Genomic DNA, 16,147 nt, shown 5'->3' on the forward strand with positions numbered 1-16,147 from the left:
GATTAAAATATCCACATATGAGGACATTTGTTTTACATCACTTTTCGCAGAAACTACATAATGTAAAAAGATAATTCTTTGTTATTTGGGCTGATTGGATCTGATGATGTAAAAACAAAGTGACATTAATAAAGCCACGAAAGAGCTCGGGTCTGAGGAGTTTAAACATGTGTGAAAGAAACAAAACACAACTCTGAGATAAGGAATAATAATAATAATACATTTTATTTATAATGCACTTTACATTCGAACAACAAATCTCAAAGTGCTACAGTAAAAAGACATTAAAAACAGAAGACAATTAACATTAAAAAGAGAGACAATTGGTGTAAAAGCAATAAAACAATAGCCAGGTGTTTAGCTGTAGGCCAAGGTAAAAAGGTAAGTTTTAAGTCCTCTTTTAAAAGCATCCACCGTCTGTGGAGCCCTGAGTCTGGGAGGGCGTTCCACAGACGGGGAGCAGCCACTGAAAAGGCTCTGTCGCCCATGGTCTTGAGCCGTGTCCTGGGCATGACCAGACGGTGCTGTTGGCCTGACCGAGTCTTAGTGGAGGTGTGTGGTGTGAGCAGTTCAGTGAGGTGGAGGCCACACCGTGGAGACAGCGATGGGTGTGCAAGAGGACTTTGTATTGAATGCGGAAGTGAATGGGGAGCCAGTGCAGAGAGTGAAGAATGGGGGTGATGTGCTCGTGTTTACGCACCCTCATCAGGACCCTGGCGGCGCTGTTTTGGACATACTGGAGCTTTTGAATGCTCCTGCCAGAGATCCCGATGAGGAGTGCGTTACAGTAGTCCAGCCTGGAGGAGACAAAGGCATGGACGAGCTTCTCTGCAGCAGGGAGGGAGAGAGAAGAGCGAAGTTTGGAGATATTACGGAGGTGAAAGAAGGCAATTTTGCAAATGGAGGTGACATGATTGTCAAAGGAAAGGTGGGGGTCAAATTTGACCCCCAGGTTTGTTACAGAGGGAGAGAGGGGAATGGTGTGTCCGAAAAATGAAACAGAGGTGATTGGAAAGGAGCGGAGTTGTTGAGAGGTACCAGTTTGGATGGCTTCTGTTTTGGAGCCATTAAGCTGCAGGAAGTTTTGACTCATCCACGCCTCTATCTCCTCCAGGCAGGAGCTGAGGTGGGAGACTGCGGCAGAGGGGGTACAGGAAGGAGAGATGGTGAGGTAGAGTTGTGTGTCGTCAGCATAGCAGTGGAAATTTATTCCATGCTTGCTGACGACACGACTGAGGGGAAGCATGTAAATAGTGAAGAGGGTTGGGCCGAGGACGGAGCCCTGGGGGACCCCACAGATAACAGTGTGGGGTCTGTATCTTGCTTCCCCCAGAGCTACACACTCGGTTCTGTCGGCGAGGTACAAGTGAAACCAGTGAAGGGCAGTGTCAGAGAGACCTGTGTAATGCTGGAGACGGTGTAGGAGGATGTGATGGTCTACGGTGTCAAACGCAGCAGAGAGGTCGAGAAGAATGAGGAGGGATGTGGAACCAGAGTCAGAAGCCCTCATCAGGTCATTGGTGACTCTGATGAGGGCTGTTTCTGTACTGTGGGAGGGGGGGGGGGACGTTTGGATCAGCTGTGACTTTGTTCCTCTGAGCTTGAACCATTATCTGTAAATATAAACCAAACAATGGCTGTGTGTGGATGAGGAACTGCATCACCTGAACCTCATTAGTGACACAAAGTTCACACTTTTGTTTTATGAACCACTTCCCATTTAAACGTGACATTTAATACACTGACATCGAGGCATATTTTCTTCTCATTTTCATCATAAATTCATAAATGTTGAAGATGATCATTTGACTCAGGGACTAGACTCAAACTTGCATCAAATCTGCATTTTAACAATATTTATTTCATCTTGCTCCGTCTGTGTCCAGAGGCGGAGCTTGACTTTTATGTGAGGCTTTATTCAAAGTTCATTATTATTCTTTTGAGACATTTAATCACACATTTAATCTCTAGTTCATGCATTTGCCATCAGTCTAGCACAGGGGGGTCTGGGAGTCCTGCCCCAGGAAAATTCAACTGAAAAAAGGTGTGATTTCCTGGATTTTGGTGGGTTTTTAAGGCGAGTTACTGTGCATTTGAGCTGTTTTTTTTAAATCTGCTGCTATTTGCTCAGTATTATTCAGTTTTGTGCAGTTAAACCTGGAACATTCTTCCTGAAGATGTGAGACAGGCCTCGACTTTGACAATGTTTAAATTTAGACTCACTTCTGTTTATCTGCTGTAATCTTAACTCTGCTTTTTAATGCCAATTTTTATGATGCTCATTTATGTTTTGATTTGTTGTATTGTGATTTTAATGTGTTTTTTATTCTGTAAAGCTCTTTGAATTACTTTGTGTGTGAGCTCTGCTATACAAATAAACTTGTCTTGACCCTGATCATTTCTACCAGTGACTAGACCTTGGTCCTTTTCTGTATTACAACAAAGATTTGCATTTTAACAATATTAATTTTATCTGCTCTCGTCTGTATTAAATAAACTTGGCCAATAGAATGTTGTGATGTTGTGGTAAAGACTCACCACACTGTTCGCCCTCAGGTCACGCCGTTCGCTCTCAGGTCACGCCGTTCGCTCTCAGGTCACGCCGTTCGCTCTCAGGTCACGCCGTTCGCTCTCAGGTCACGCCGTTCGCTCTCAGGTCACGCCGTTCGCTCTCAGGTCACGCCGTTCGCTCTCAGGTCACGCCGTTCGCTCTCAGGTCACTCAGGTCATTGCAAATAAACTCATGTCATCTGTATGAAGCAGTGAGTGTCGCGTTGGTGTCTGTTATAAAACTCTAGCTTCTTCACTCTGCTCTGATAAAAACTGCATTTAATTTATATAAAGGGTGAAAAACAAAACTCTCGTCCACGGTGTCGTACGGGAACAGCTCACTCAGGTCGTCTTTAACCAATGAAATGACAGTAAACTCACACGTGACTGGGGTTTGCGTCAGAATTCACGCTTTCAGAACTTGGACTTTTCGATGGCAAGTGTTAAGTAAAGCTCTGAATGAAATGTTTTTATGGTCAGTCCACTGAAGCGTTTACACGGGTCAGTGACTTTGTTCCTCTCAACCATTATCTGTAAATACACATATATCTGTAAATAAAGATATTGGCATGTGTGTGGACGAGGAACTGAATCAACTGAACCTGATCAGTGCCAGAAAGTTCACAGAGAAATAAAGGTTAAAGCAGCAGAATGTTTATACGAGTTTAAACCATTTAAACGACAGTCACCAGATTTACATCAAGTCAGGTTTTCTTGTTATTCTTATGGTAAAGTTACAAATATTGAAGCTTATTTCTATTAGTGCCTAAACTCAAGAACTTGCATCAAATCTACATTTTAACAATATTTATTTTATCTCCATCTGTATTAAAGGGCCATATTACTGTCCTAATGTCGTCTCCTTGTCAGAAGAGTCCGTTCTGTGTAATAAATTGACCTTTAAGTAAAATTAGCCCATAGGATGTGGTCATGTCATCTGAAACCCATAACATGACCAATAACATGATTCTTCCTCGTGTTACACATAAACCCTTGTCCCTGATGTAATTCGTTGGCTCTGAATCAGTGAAGTGGAGACTCGCTGCAGGTTTAGTGTTTCCTCGCTCTTTTCTCGGAGCAGTTCTTTATAACTCATCGTGTGTGACGTGTAACTGTCGGCCGTAGTCTGTTACTTCACTGTTCATAAACGTTTCCTGGTTCCTCAGTATTTCCGACACAGACAGACGTCCGTCCTGGTCACGGTCCACTTCCCTGATCAAGTGAAGAGCCTGTCAATCATATCAGAGACAGATCAGATATTAACACAACATTATGTAACTTTCCATAGAAATACTCCACAGATGTCCCATATTTTACAAAACTGACTCTCGTGAGCTGTAAATCATGTTCTAATGCTGTGTCCTCCTCAAAAACAGACCTGGAGTTGTGTTTTGTTTCATTCACATGTTTGAGTCACACTTTATTATTAGTCTGTAACATCTCCAAAGCTCAAAATGCGACGTTCCACCTTGTGATGTCATCAAGTGGGAGTTTAAGTGAACAGCTCCTTTTACCTTTAGTTCAGTCGAGATAAGTGGAAATTCCAGGACTGAAATGATCCAAATGATTCTAGAAATGAAGGTGTGTGGAGTTTAAAAACAGTGGAGCACTTCCTGTATCACCACATGATGACATCACAAGGTGGAACAGAGCGTTTTCAGTTTGAGAGAAGAACTCAGCCTAAATCTGCAGGTTTGTGTGTGAAACATGTGAGAATGAAACAAAACGCAGCTCCAGGTCTGTGTGTGACGAGGAAACGACATTAGAACAGATCAGAGAGTGGAGTAATAGAGGTTTAATACTCGCTGGACATAATATCTTGTTTTTTTACGTTCAATTCCAATTTTGTTTCCTCTTACGTGAAGCACTTTGTTCAGCTGAAGTTGTTTTAAATGTGCTGTAAAAATAAACTTGAATTGAATTGGTTGGTTCTATAAAAACACAAACTCTACATCTTTCTGTGACTTTGGACGTTGAAGCTGCAGTCGAGTCGTGTCTGAGTCCAGTTTAACCTGAGGGTCGGTTCCATAAACTTAAAAACACACCTCTTCTCTGGCTGAACCGTAACTATTCGGAGCGACCCATCGAAGCTGCTCTTCTCTGTTTAACTTTCCATCTTTGTCTTGGTCGTACAGGTCTTTGAAACGCACGGACTCTTCTATTTCCCATTGCGAGATGGGATCACCTACAAGAGGAAGGAATCAGAAGTGAAACATCCAAACATGTGGTAGGACACGGGTGTGTTCAGGCCCGTCCACAGACGGGGGCCCAGGGCAAGAAGGGTAAAAAGTCCCTTTTATACAGCGCTTTTCCACCTTCAAGACTTTGCAAGCATTTACATCAAGAACTCACATATTCACACACACATTCACACAGATATGAGGGGTGAGGGGGTTAACTGTCTTGCCCATGGACACAACAACAGCATTCATCTGTGGGAGCTGGAATCACACCACCAACCTGTGGGTCAGTGGATCTGAACGCTCAACCAATGATGTTTATGTCGAGAGCGGGATTCGAACCGCCAACTTTCAGATCAGTGGACAAACATCTAATATAAATGAACAGGCAGAGGGTCAAATTCTGGCCCCCTAAGACCCTGGGCCCCGGGACAACAGACCCCTGTGCCCCCTCGTCAACTCCTCTGGTCGTATTTACCGTCACCACGAGCGTTTCCGATGAATTCACTGAGACTGATGAAGCCGTCTTGATTCGAGTCGTATTCATTTAAAACATCTTCAATGGCAAAGTCCTGAAGAAGGCGGAATTCATATGAGTAAATGATATAACAATAATAATAATAATCTGTGATGTGAATGCTACTCACAGACATGTGATCGACCTCAGAAGGATGAGTAAACGCCAAAAACTCAGTCACATTGAGGCCTGCGTTACCGTCCACATCTGCAAAGTCATAACGCTGCTTCTCCCGTCGATGGAGCTGCAAATCAGGAAATGAGTCCAGCAACAACCAAAGAACAAATGATTCTCATTTTGACCATTTAAAAAGGTCCAATCTGACACAAACCTGACTCTTGTAGCTTTAATCCATGTTCTAATGTTTCCTCCTCAAAAACAGACCTGGAGTTGTTTTGTTTCAGTCACACATGTTTGAGTCACTCTTTATTATTATTATTATTCCAGAGCTGAAATGATCCAAATGATTCTATAAATGAAGGTGTGTGGAGTTTAAAAACACAGTGGAGCACTTCCTGTATCACCACATGATGACATCACAAGGTGGAACAGAGTGTTTTCAGTTTGCGAGAAGAACTCAGCCTAAATCTGCAGGTTTGTGTTAAACGTGAGAATGAAACAAAACACAACTCCAGGTCTGTGTGTGACGAGGAGCTTTAATCTGAACTTTGTTTTAACACAGTGTGACCAGATGTAATTGACTTATTTGAACCACAACAGATGAGCTGATATGTGATGTTAAACAAGTCCCTCAAATAACATTACAGTCACAAGCTAGCTTTAGCATTAGCATTAGCCAACAGTTTTTGTGTAAAATCAAACTCTTAAACTGGACCATGAGCTCGGACTGACCACAGGCTCCTGAAAATGGCACTTTAAATCACTTTTGTGTTTTTTTTCCTGAGTTTATATACAGTCTTAACACTTTGCTAGTGTGTTCATAGTGTCTCCATGGTAACTGCTGAACATTTCACCATACAGATTCATGTGGAACACCCCCAGCGTGACGTCACTGCAGAGTATCAACTCACTGTAAATTCCGGTGTGGTAAAATAAGGATGTGCTCATACCTGTCTGAGAGACTCCTGCTCTGGGTCCAGGGATGAGTCGACGTCTAAAGGGACGAGGTGTCCGTGGGTCACTGTGTCGTACTCGTCCCATGAAACGAGGCCGTTGTGATCCAGGTCAAAGTCTGGGAACCGCTCTGCGGCGTCCTCCATGGCGTACTTCCTGTACACACGCTGGATCCACACTGCCATCTCCTCTGCACAAAAACAAACAAACACATGGGGGGGGGGGTTCTATATGTACGTATATGACAGAATGTTGAGCCGTTACCATGGTGACACGATGTAAAGACAGCCAAAAAAGATGAAGATGAAGAAAAAAATATAAAATGGACTTCAACACATTTTCAGGAGCCTGTCTGAGCTCATGGTTCTGTTTAAGAGTTTGATTTTCAATAAAAACATGAAAATGACTCACTGAAAAACTGTTGGCTAATGCTAACGCTAATGCTAGCTAGCTTGTGACTGTAATTCTATTTGAGAGGGACTTGTTTAACAGCACAAACCAACTCACCTGTTGGAGTTCCATCTAAGTCAGTTCTTTCTGGTCAGATTATGTTAAAACAAAGCTCAGATTAAAGTCTAACTTGAGTAACAGAGCTTCAGACAAAGCAGTGCCTATGGTTAGCATCAAGGCCCAGGTCATGTTGATGATCACTGCTGAGAATCAATACCTGAGTTCCATTATAATCATGTATTTTTGGTGGTAGTATGAGCTGAAGAAAAGGGAGATGAGGACATCTGAGGAAGCTTCACCTGCACTTAAAAGTTTATCTCCATCTCTGTCAATCCTCTTCACAATTTCCAGCATTTTTTTCTTTTGCTCTGCTGGACTCAACTTCTCCACTTCACCCGTGTCCTGAAATAACAAACATAATTACATAATAACGTAATACAGAGTAAATATTAAAACATGAAGCGGTGAAGTAATGGTACACAGTGTTTCCCATAGATTTTGTTTAGACTACAGCGGCACAAACACTCTAGATTAATCATTTTCTTTCATACAATTTGTGCAGTTTTAATGTCTTTTCAGCATTTATTTAAGCAATATTTTTGAACTGTGTAGTGACTTTTTATGTGAATGACAGCACAGGGAACAAAGTGAGATTTTGTGATGACAGTGTTTCATCCATGTAGTTTTTAGACTATGAGAAGCACCAAAGTCTCCTCTGTTAAAGGGAATCAGTGTATGCAGTAATATATAAATACATACCTCTTCTCCCAGCAGGACGTTTGTGCCGTGTTGTGCCGTGTGCTGCTGACTCGAGTAAAACTGCGACAAGAGAAACAGAGCCACGAGCCACAGCGACATCTGAAGAGACACGTGAAAAATATTTACAGACGTGAACATTTGGTTAAGAGGAAAGACAATTAACAACAGAGTTACCCCGGTCTATTCATACTTTGAAGTGACGTCACACTGGGGTGTTCTACATACATCTCTATGGTAGAATGTTAAGCAGTTACCATGGAGACACAATGCATTAGCAAACACTGACAAAAAAGATTTAAGATCGTCTGAAAACTCAAGAAACACAAAATATAAGATGGATTTATTTATTTACCACAAAAAGGTGAGAGCGATTCACTGAAAAACTGTTGGCTAATGCTAATGCTAACGCTAGCTAGCTTGTGACTGTAGTTTTATGGGTGAAAGACTCGTTTAACGGCACAAACCAGCTCATTTGTCGTAGTTCAGATAAATCAGTTCTTTCTGGGCAGATTGTAAAATTCAGAGTAAAATCTCAGACAGAGCAGAGCCTCCAGTTAGCATCATGTCTCCAGGGAAGGTTGATGTCAGCAGCACAGTATAAATATATAAATATCCTGTCCCAGTGAATATACTACTCCAGTGTCCAGAGAGTGGACTCTGTCCTGTCTGCTTCTCTGTCTGCATCAGCCTAGAGCATATGCTGAATGTCTCTCGTACTCTTCACCCCCACACTCATGCTGAAAAGTTCTGGTGAGAGGCAGAACTTTAAAAACACTGAATGTTATTTAATCAACCATGTGCTGCTCTGACAGATAAACGGAGAAAATGAGTCGTTATGCATTAAAAGGAGAGCTGGAGAGTTTAACACTTACTTTCTAACTTTGTTTTTCCAGTCACTTCTTATTTCCGTCTAAATGTTCCACAGTAAAAGTCTGAAATGAGGAGCTGCAAAAGTGAAACGGGATTCTCTAAACACTGGGCACCTCGCCCCTAAAAGCTGGGTGTTTGGGCCGGGGGCGGGGCGTTCTGCTGTAACCATGACAACGCACTTTACATGAGGTTTATATTCACCTGATCTGCCAAGTGTTAAACTTTTTTTTTTTTTTTTTAGAAAAAGCCAAGTCATAGAAAGCAAACTTTAAAAAAGCCAAGTCTTAAAAAAAACCCTAAAAACTTTATTTTATTTTATTTATTAATTTATTTACGCGCTGGAAGTTTATTCAATTCAATTCAATTCATTTATTTTTGTAACGCCCAAAATCACAACAACAGTTGTCTCGAAGGGCGTTCATGTTTTGGTTATTGAGGACAAATACTCTGAGATCCGATATGTACACGCAGGTACACGGAGCATTCAGCAGCGCAGCAGAGAAAATAGAACATGGATTGACATAGATGGATGTAACAGGTTATGGCATAATAGGTAAATGGAAACAAAGCTAGCGGTAAACAAAAATTATGGCTACCCAGCCCTGACTCAGACACTGTGCCCCAAGCAAGTGTGGCCTTTTCACACGTACGTGCACGCGCACCTGCCCATGTGAGCCCCGCCCCCTTGGCTCTCAACCAATCACACACACACAAGCAGCAAACATACTGTGCACCCCTCTACCTGTCTCCTACAATTATTATTATTATTATTTTGTTGTGTTTTTTTTTTTTCAAATATCAGAGACGCAAATGTGACTTTTTTCAATATATTTTTCAGAGTTAGGTTATGGTTAGAGCTAGGATCAGTGTTATGTTAAGGAAAACGGAGCTTTATATTTTTAGACAAAAAATATTGTTATTATTAAATTATTATTTAACTTAAAACTATTTAACGGATCACAAAAAACGCATCTGATTATGAAATAAACTGACTCTCCGCTCGTAGAAGTGACTTAGGGCCCGCCCCCGGATCAAACGCTGAGTTTTTAGACTTTCTCATAAAAATAAAACCTCCCGCTCGTTTTTCACTGTTGCCATGGCAGACAGAAGGAAGTCCCGCCCCATGTCACACATTTCGTGAATCTGATTGGTCCATGATCAAGGTTGGGTCAAACCCATTGGCTGAGCGCGTGTCACGTGTCAAACTTCTTCCGCAAACACTTCCTGATTGAGGTTTGGTTGTCTTTAGCAAACATGTCTGACAGTTTCCTCTGTTATATCGGACAAACAGACTCATGTACTCCCGCGTGTGTCCTCTTTTAAAACGATAATAAGATGTTTGTGCTCTTTTAAAGTTTAATAAGAGGTAAATGTCCAAAGACGTGCGGCGGCGGGGCGCGGGTCAGTATCGACCCGGACCCAGACCGAGCCATGGGGACACCAGGGACAGGTCCGGACTGAGCCATGGGGACAGCAGGGACAGGTCCGGCAGTACCAGCTCTGGGTCCTCTCATGGAGGCGGCAGAAGCAAGAACTCATCTATGAATGCTCTGAAGGCAAGTCTCCGGTCCACATCAGTGTGTCCTGTATCTGTTTGTGTCCTGTGTGTGTGTCCTCTGTCTGTGTGTTTGTCTGTCTGTGTGTCTGTCTGTCTGTCTGTCTGTCTGTCTGTCTGTGTCATCTATGAATGCTCTGAAGGCAAGTCTCCTGTTCACTGTGGACATCTGAGTGTCCTGTGTCTGAGTGTGTGTGTCTGTCTGTGTGTGTCCTGTCCACTGCAAACATCAGTGTGTCCTGTCTGTGTGTCCTGTCTGTGTGTCCTGTGTCTGTGTGTGTCCTGTCCACTGTAAACATTAGTGTGTCCTGTGTGTGTCCTGTGTGTGTCCTGTCCTCTGTAAACATCAGTGTGTCCTGTGTCTGTGTGTCAATAAACTCGAGCTGAAGGACGTGTCACAGTCTGGAGGCTCAGTGTTTTCGTCTTAAATTAACGTGGCTCATCTTTCTCATATTTCTTGTATTTCTCGTATTTATTTCCCATGTTTCTCATGTTTCTATGTTTCTCATGTTTCTCATGTTTCTCATTTTTCTCATATTTCTCATATTTCTCATTTTTCTCATGATTCTCATATTTCTCATTTTTCTCATGTTTCTATGTTTCTATGTTTCTCATGTTTCTCATGTTTCTAGTCCAGCAGCACATTTCTCTTTATGGAGGAGAATGTGGTGCCCTCCAGAAACAAAAATAAGCTGAACAAACACTGGTCCAAATGGTTCTAGTCAAAACCCTAGAGATGTAACTTTATTTAATTTGCTGTCAGTACATTTTTGACATTTATACACTTTATGAAATTGTATTAAATACAGTGATTCAAACCTGGATGCCCTGGGCCATAGTCCCAGTATAAACGTTTGGGAAACATCGCCAACAGCCAACACAATGTAGGTGCATTTTGACCACTGATCCAAAGGTTTGTGGTTTGAATCCCGATCTTGACATAAACATCATTGGTTGAGCGTTCAGTTCCACTGACCCACAGGTTGGTGGTGTGATTCCAGCTCTCACAGATGAATGCTGTTGTTGTGTCTTTGGGCAAGACACTTCATCCCCCGTTGCCCCAGTGTCTATGTACACTGTGTGTGAATGTGTGAATGGGTGTGTGGTTCTTGATGTAAATCGCTTTGAGCCTTAAAAGTGGAAAAGCTCTGTATAAAAATGTGACCACCCATGTGTGACCATATGTTAGTTTAATGATTCTGTTAATTCTCATCTTGAGTTTATATTTAGAGATCAGCTTCCTTTTCTTGTCCTTTCCAAATATTTGTATCATATTTTCCTCTGTTGAGGAGGTTACAGATCCATGCCTGATCTACTCATTATACATTAATAATTAAATAGTTGTTACAATTCACTAGGGGAAAAAAATATTCAGCAAGAGCCTGGAAATATGACATGAAGGAGGAGCCCTGAGTAGAGCTGCTGCTCCTCCACATCAGGAGGAGCCAGTCCTGGACAGCTCATGTGAATATGTGATTGTTTGGGAATGGCTTTTTTTACTGAGCATCTTTATCATGATGAAAGAGTAAATATGAGTGACGCGATGCCCTGATGTGAGTTTTGATTTTACTCACTGAGAGTTTTGTCTGTCCAGGCGTCTTTCACACGCTCCAACAGTCATGATAAAGTGAGGAAGATCGTTGCAGAGGAAGGACGTGCAGCTCGAAACCTCATCGCATGGAATGTTCCCCTGGAGACTAAGGAAGAGGAAGGTAAACAGGCTGCTACACTCGTGTACTGCCACTTAGTAATACTTTATAGTGACTTCATGCTGGGGGCGTTCTACATGTATCTCTATGGTGGAATATTCTGTAGTTACCATAGAGACACAATGCACACATTAGCAAACACTGCCACAAACGTTTTAAGATCCAAGTCTGAAACTCAAGAGAAAATACAAAATGGATTTAAACAGCACATTTTCAGGATCAGTCCGAGCTCATGGTCCTGTTTAAGTGTTTGATTTACAACTAAAAGATGAGAGTGACTCACTGAGAAACTGTTGGCTAATGCTAATGCTAGCTAGCATGTGAGTGTAATGTTACGTGTGAGAGACTTGTTTAACAGCACAAATCAGCTCATCTGCTGGAGTTCCAGCTACGTCAGATCTTTACAGTCAGATTGTGTTAAAGCAAAGCTCAGATTAAGTAACAGAGCTTCAGAGAGAGTAGTACCTTCAGTTAGCATCACACCCTCAGGAAATCAGCTGCAAAGTATCATTAAAAAGCAGTTTATTTCAGTGGTTGCTGATTAACTATTATATTTATAAAAACGTGACTGGTTGTTTGACAAAGAAGAATGTGCACTCACAGAGATAACAATGGTCTTAATTTCTGCAGAGTTGAATAAACTGTTTGAATAATAGGACAAAATGAGAATTACAAAATAAATATAGTTCCTCATTTTACAACAAAAGATGATTATAATATTCTATATTCTATATTTCCCAGTTCTCTTTTTTGTTTTACACAGCCAAGTCCAAAAACAGCTCAAAAACGCAGAGAGCTGGATCTGGACAGCAGCGGAGCAGGAAGGTTGGTGCTACCAAACAAAAATAAATAAAAGTTTGGATATAAATATGATTCTGATTCATTGTTTGGGTCCAGAATGTTGGGGTCGACAGCAAAAGCGCCTCTGTTTTACTGGACAAAGGCGTGGAGAAGAGTCCTTCAAAGAACAGACAGCCTCGTAAAGTGGACCTGCGCGCTCGCTATTGGGCATTCCTCTTTGAGAACCTGAGGAGAGCTGTGGACGAGATCTACGTCACCTGTGAATCAGATCAGAGTGTGGTGGAGTGCAGGGTCTGTGCATCTGCTACACAAAACACTTCAGTGTAAAACATTATTGCAGCGTTCTGGTGTGAGGGGACACGTCACAGTTATTCTTGCTGTTCATTTTTATTTTCTAAACACAATTACTACTGTAGGCTGTATCCCACGCCAAAACAACAGAATTTTATTTATTTATTTAAATGTATTGCTTTTTTACCAGGTAAGTCAATTGAGAACACCTTTTCTTCATCATAAAGTGAAATAGTGGATCTGAACATGACAGTGACACATTTGTAGATTAAAGATATAAAAGTATTAAAAGCATGTGCGCTGATCCTGTAAAATACTCGGTCGAGTTTTTTTAAGTTGACAGAGGTCAAATCAGACTTTAAAGTCTGCTGTAGGTGGTTCCAGTCACTTGCTGCAGAGATCTGAAATGAGGAGCTGCCAGAAGTGAATTTATAGTTTCGTGATTGTCTGTTTTGTCTTCTGTACAGGAGGTGCTGATGATGTTGGACAACTATGTTCGGGATTTCAAAGCTCTGATTGACTGGATCCAGCTCCAGGAGAAGTTGGAGAACACGGACTCTCAGAACAGGTAAACTGATGTTGACTGTCCCAGTGATTAACTCATTTAACTGAAGTATTTCAAATGACGACTTTACATGCCTCATATTCCTCATAATTTTAATGCTGAGATTAATGTCCCAATGTTGATGATACCTTTTGTTTAGGCCGACGTCTTTGGCCTGGGAGGTACGGAAGATGTCCCCTGGGCGCCACGTGATGGCGAGCCCTTCAGCTGATAGAATTGTGCCATCTCCAGGCGCTCGGCGTGCACTCAACTTTGGGTAATCATTATTAGCAAAGACAAATGTAGAAGTGTGATCAGATCATAGACTGTATATATAAACGGACATAGCTAACCTGCTAACTGCCACATTCCAAACAGGAAGTGATCATGGACGCACTTCCGGCTCCATCGAGTCTGGCTCCAGTTCACTTTATATTGAAAAACGGTGTCCCCTCTCTCTGTACCTGCTGCTGTCATAGCCATAGGGCAGTTGAAACGACATGAGGAAACCAAGGAACGGCACTTAAGGAAGTTTAGGCTACTACAGGAACAAAGGAATCAGAGCAACAGGAGGAAAAGGGATGGACTCAGCCATCCTGGAAACAGGGAATACTGGGTGAAGAATTTGTCAGACCGTGACCTTACCCAGTCAGAGAGAGAGGTACTTTCCAAAGGACTGAACTTCTCTGTAACTTCCAATCAGATCCCCACAGTGGACTACATTACAGCAGCAGAAACAGCCATTAGAAACAATAAGCTTACAGAGGCAGAAGCTGGTGACCTGAGACTGAAAGTAACAGCCGCACTGAGCAGCGCCAAACCTCCTCCCTCCAACATAACAGCAGAGGAAAGGAAGGCTCTCACTGCTCTAGAAAAGGACCACAGCATCAACATTTTGACAGCTGACAAAGGGAAATGTACCGTGATCCTGAACTCAGCTGATTACGAGGCTAAAGTGAACAGCCTCCTCAGTGACACCGCCACCTATGAACTGCTGAAACGAGACCTACCAGTGGGTACAGGAAGAAAATCATAGACTGCTTACAGAAGCTGGAGAAGGAGGAAGCCATTGATAAACAGCTGTATTACAGACTCTATCCTGGTGATTCCATTCCTTGTATCTATGGCCTCCCTAAGATCCACAAAGAAGGAGTACCCCTCAGACCCATTGTATGTAGTGTTGATTCCATCACATACAATGTGGCCAAACATCTGAAGACCATCCTGGCTCCTCTGGTGGGCAACACGGAGCACCATATTGAAAACACAGCTGAATTTGTGAGCAAAATCAAGCATCTTCAGTTTGATTCAGATGAGACGGTCTCATTTGATGTGACCTCTCTTTTCACTTGTATCTCCACATCAGTAGTGGTGAAGGCAGCAAAGAGGAGGCTACTGCAGGATACTAAGCTAGAAGAGAGAACTAAACTCACACCGGACCAAATCTGCAAACTGCTGGAAATTTGTCTTAATACCACATATTTCCAGTTTAGAGGAAACTTCTACAGGCAAATCCACGGCTGTGCCATGGGCTCACCTGTCTCTCCTATCATGGCTAATTTATACATGGAACAATTTGAACAGGAGACTTTGGCCTCATTTGCAGGTACTCCCCCCACACATTGGTTTCGATATGTGGATGTCAACTGGACTAAAATCTAAATTCAGGATCTGGAGCCTTTTACTGCACATATTAATGCTGTCGATCCTAACATCAAGTTCACACGGGAAGAAGCCAAGGAGAACAAACTGGCCTTTTTAGATTGTGCAGTAACAATAGGAGAGGACAGGCGACTCCAGGTAGAGTTTACAGGAAGCCCACACATACGGACCAATACCTGCTGTTTGACTCACACCATCCACTGCAGCACAAACTCGGAGTGATCCGGACACTACAACCACAGAGCTCAAGCCACAAACACAGAGGGAAAAGTGAAGGAGGAGCAACATGTGGACAAAGCCCTCTCTGCTTGTGGAGCTCCAAAATGGGCCTTCAATAAATCTAAGAGAGCTAAAAAACAGGACAACAGGGAATCTGAACCTAGAAGGAGAGGAGTTACCATCCCTTACACTGCGGGTGTGTCTGAAAAACTTCAGAGAATCTTCAGACAGTATGAGATTCCTGTCTTTTTCAAACCCACAAACACTTTAAGGCAAAAATTGGTTCACCCTAAGGACAAAACCCTGAGCCATAAACAAAGTAATGTGTCTACTCCATTCAGTGAAGAGTGAGCGTCACACTGGAGAAACTAAACACTCCATAAGAGGATGGACCAACACCGGCGGGAGATTCCTCTGGACCCCAGTCCGCCGTGCATCTCCATCTGAAAGCCACTAACCACCTCCTTTGAAGAGAGTGAAGTTCAGATCTGAGCCAGAGAAAAGAAATGGTTTGAGAGAGGAGTTAAAGAAGCTGTTTTTGTTAGGAAAGAGAATCCTTCCTTAAACAGAAATGGGGCCTGAGACATCATCTGTCCTCCATCTACAACTCCATCCTCAGACCCAGAACAATGAGAACAATCGCAGGGTCGTTAAGGCTGAACAGGGTCGTTTCAGCTGAAACTGGAGACAACAGCTGTTTACAGTTTCAGTGTGGTTAGCCCCTCCCCTCAGTTAGATTTAAAGGCAGTGGCCACCAGCATCTGACCAGAACTGAAGAAGAGACTTGGATGAGCAGAGAAACGTCTTCACTCTTACAAGATTTGTCCAGTTGACAGATTTAACTTTGTTGTTTTCTTTCCCCGAAGTCACTCCTGCTAGCGTTAGCAACAGGTTTGACTTACAGCGTTGCTAAGCACCCGCTCTCTGCTAAACCAGCGGTGTGGGCGGGAAGGCGCCTTACCTTCA

At 42.6% G+C, this 16,147-nt stretch overlaps 2 protein-coding genes across 2 annotated transcripts in view; one reads left to right on the forward strand and one right to left on the reverse strand.

The window, feature by feature from the left end:
* Positions 1-3,177: 3,177 nt before the first annotated feature.
* Positions 3,178-8,511, reverse strand: rcn2 (reticulocalbin 2). Its single transcript, XM_033968373.2, has 8 exons — positions 8,403-8,511; positions 7,531-7,629; positions 7,071-7,173; positions 6,318-6,511; positions 5,378-5,491; positions 5,209-5,302; positions 4,596-4,735; positions 3,178-3,779 (listed from the first exon to the last, which is right to left on the reverse strand). The coding sequence occupies exons 2-8, from the start codon at positions 7,627-7,629 to the stop codon at positions 3,636-3,638; spliced, it is 888 nt and encodes a 295-aa protein (XP_033824264.1). The 5' UTR covers positions 8,403-8,511; the 3' UTR covers positions 3,178-3,635.
* Positions 8,512-9,626: 1,115 nt separating this feature from the next.
* Positions 9,627-16,147, forward strand: part of scaper (S-phase cyclin A-associated protein in the ER) — a 40,264-nt gene continuing 33,743 nt past the window's right edge. The window contains exons 1-6 of the mRNA XM_055222260.1: positions 9,627-9,956; positions 11,550-11,667; positions 12,428-12,489; positions 12,562-12,756; positions 13,224-13,324; positions 13,461-13,577. Coding sequence (XP_055078235.1) covers positions 9,771-9,956; positions 11,550-11,667; positions 12,428-12,489; positions 12,562-12,756; positions 13,224-13,324; positions 13,461-13,577 — 779 coding nt within the window. The 5' untranslated portion in view covers positions 9,627-9,770. The remainder of the gene's footprint in view (positions 9,957-11,549; positions 11,668-12,427; positions 12,490-12,561; positions 12,757-13,223; positions 13,325-13,460; positions 13,578-16,147) is intronic.

The sequence above is a fragment of the Periophthalmus magnuspinnatus genome, chromosome 6 (genome assembly GCF_009829125.3).
Source record: "Periophthalmus magnuspinnatus isolate fPerMag1 chromosome 6, fPerMag1.2.pri, whole genome shotgun sequence".
Lineage (NCBI taxonomy): Eukaryota > Metazoa > Chordata > Actinopteri > Gobiiformes > Gobiidae > Periophthalmus > Periophthalmus magnuspinnatus.

Coding starts and splice junctions, on each gene's coding strand:
- rcn2 (XM_033968373.2), bottom strand. CDS start 7,629: ATGTCGCTGTGGCTCGTGGCTCTGTTTCTCTTGTCGCAGTTTTACTCG. Junction 5,303..5,377: donor CTGAGGTCGATCACATGTCT/GTGAGTAGCATT, acceptor CGCCTTCTTCAG/GACTTTGCCATTGAAGATGT. Junction 3,780..4,595: donor ACGGTTCAGCCAGAGAAGAG/GTGTGTTTTTAA, acceptor TATGATTGACAG/GCTCTTCACTTGATCAGGGA.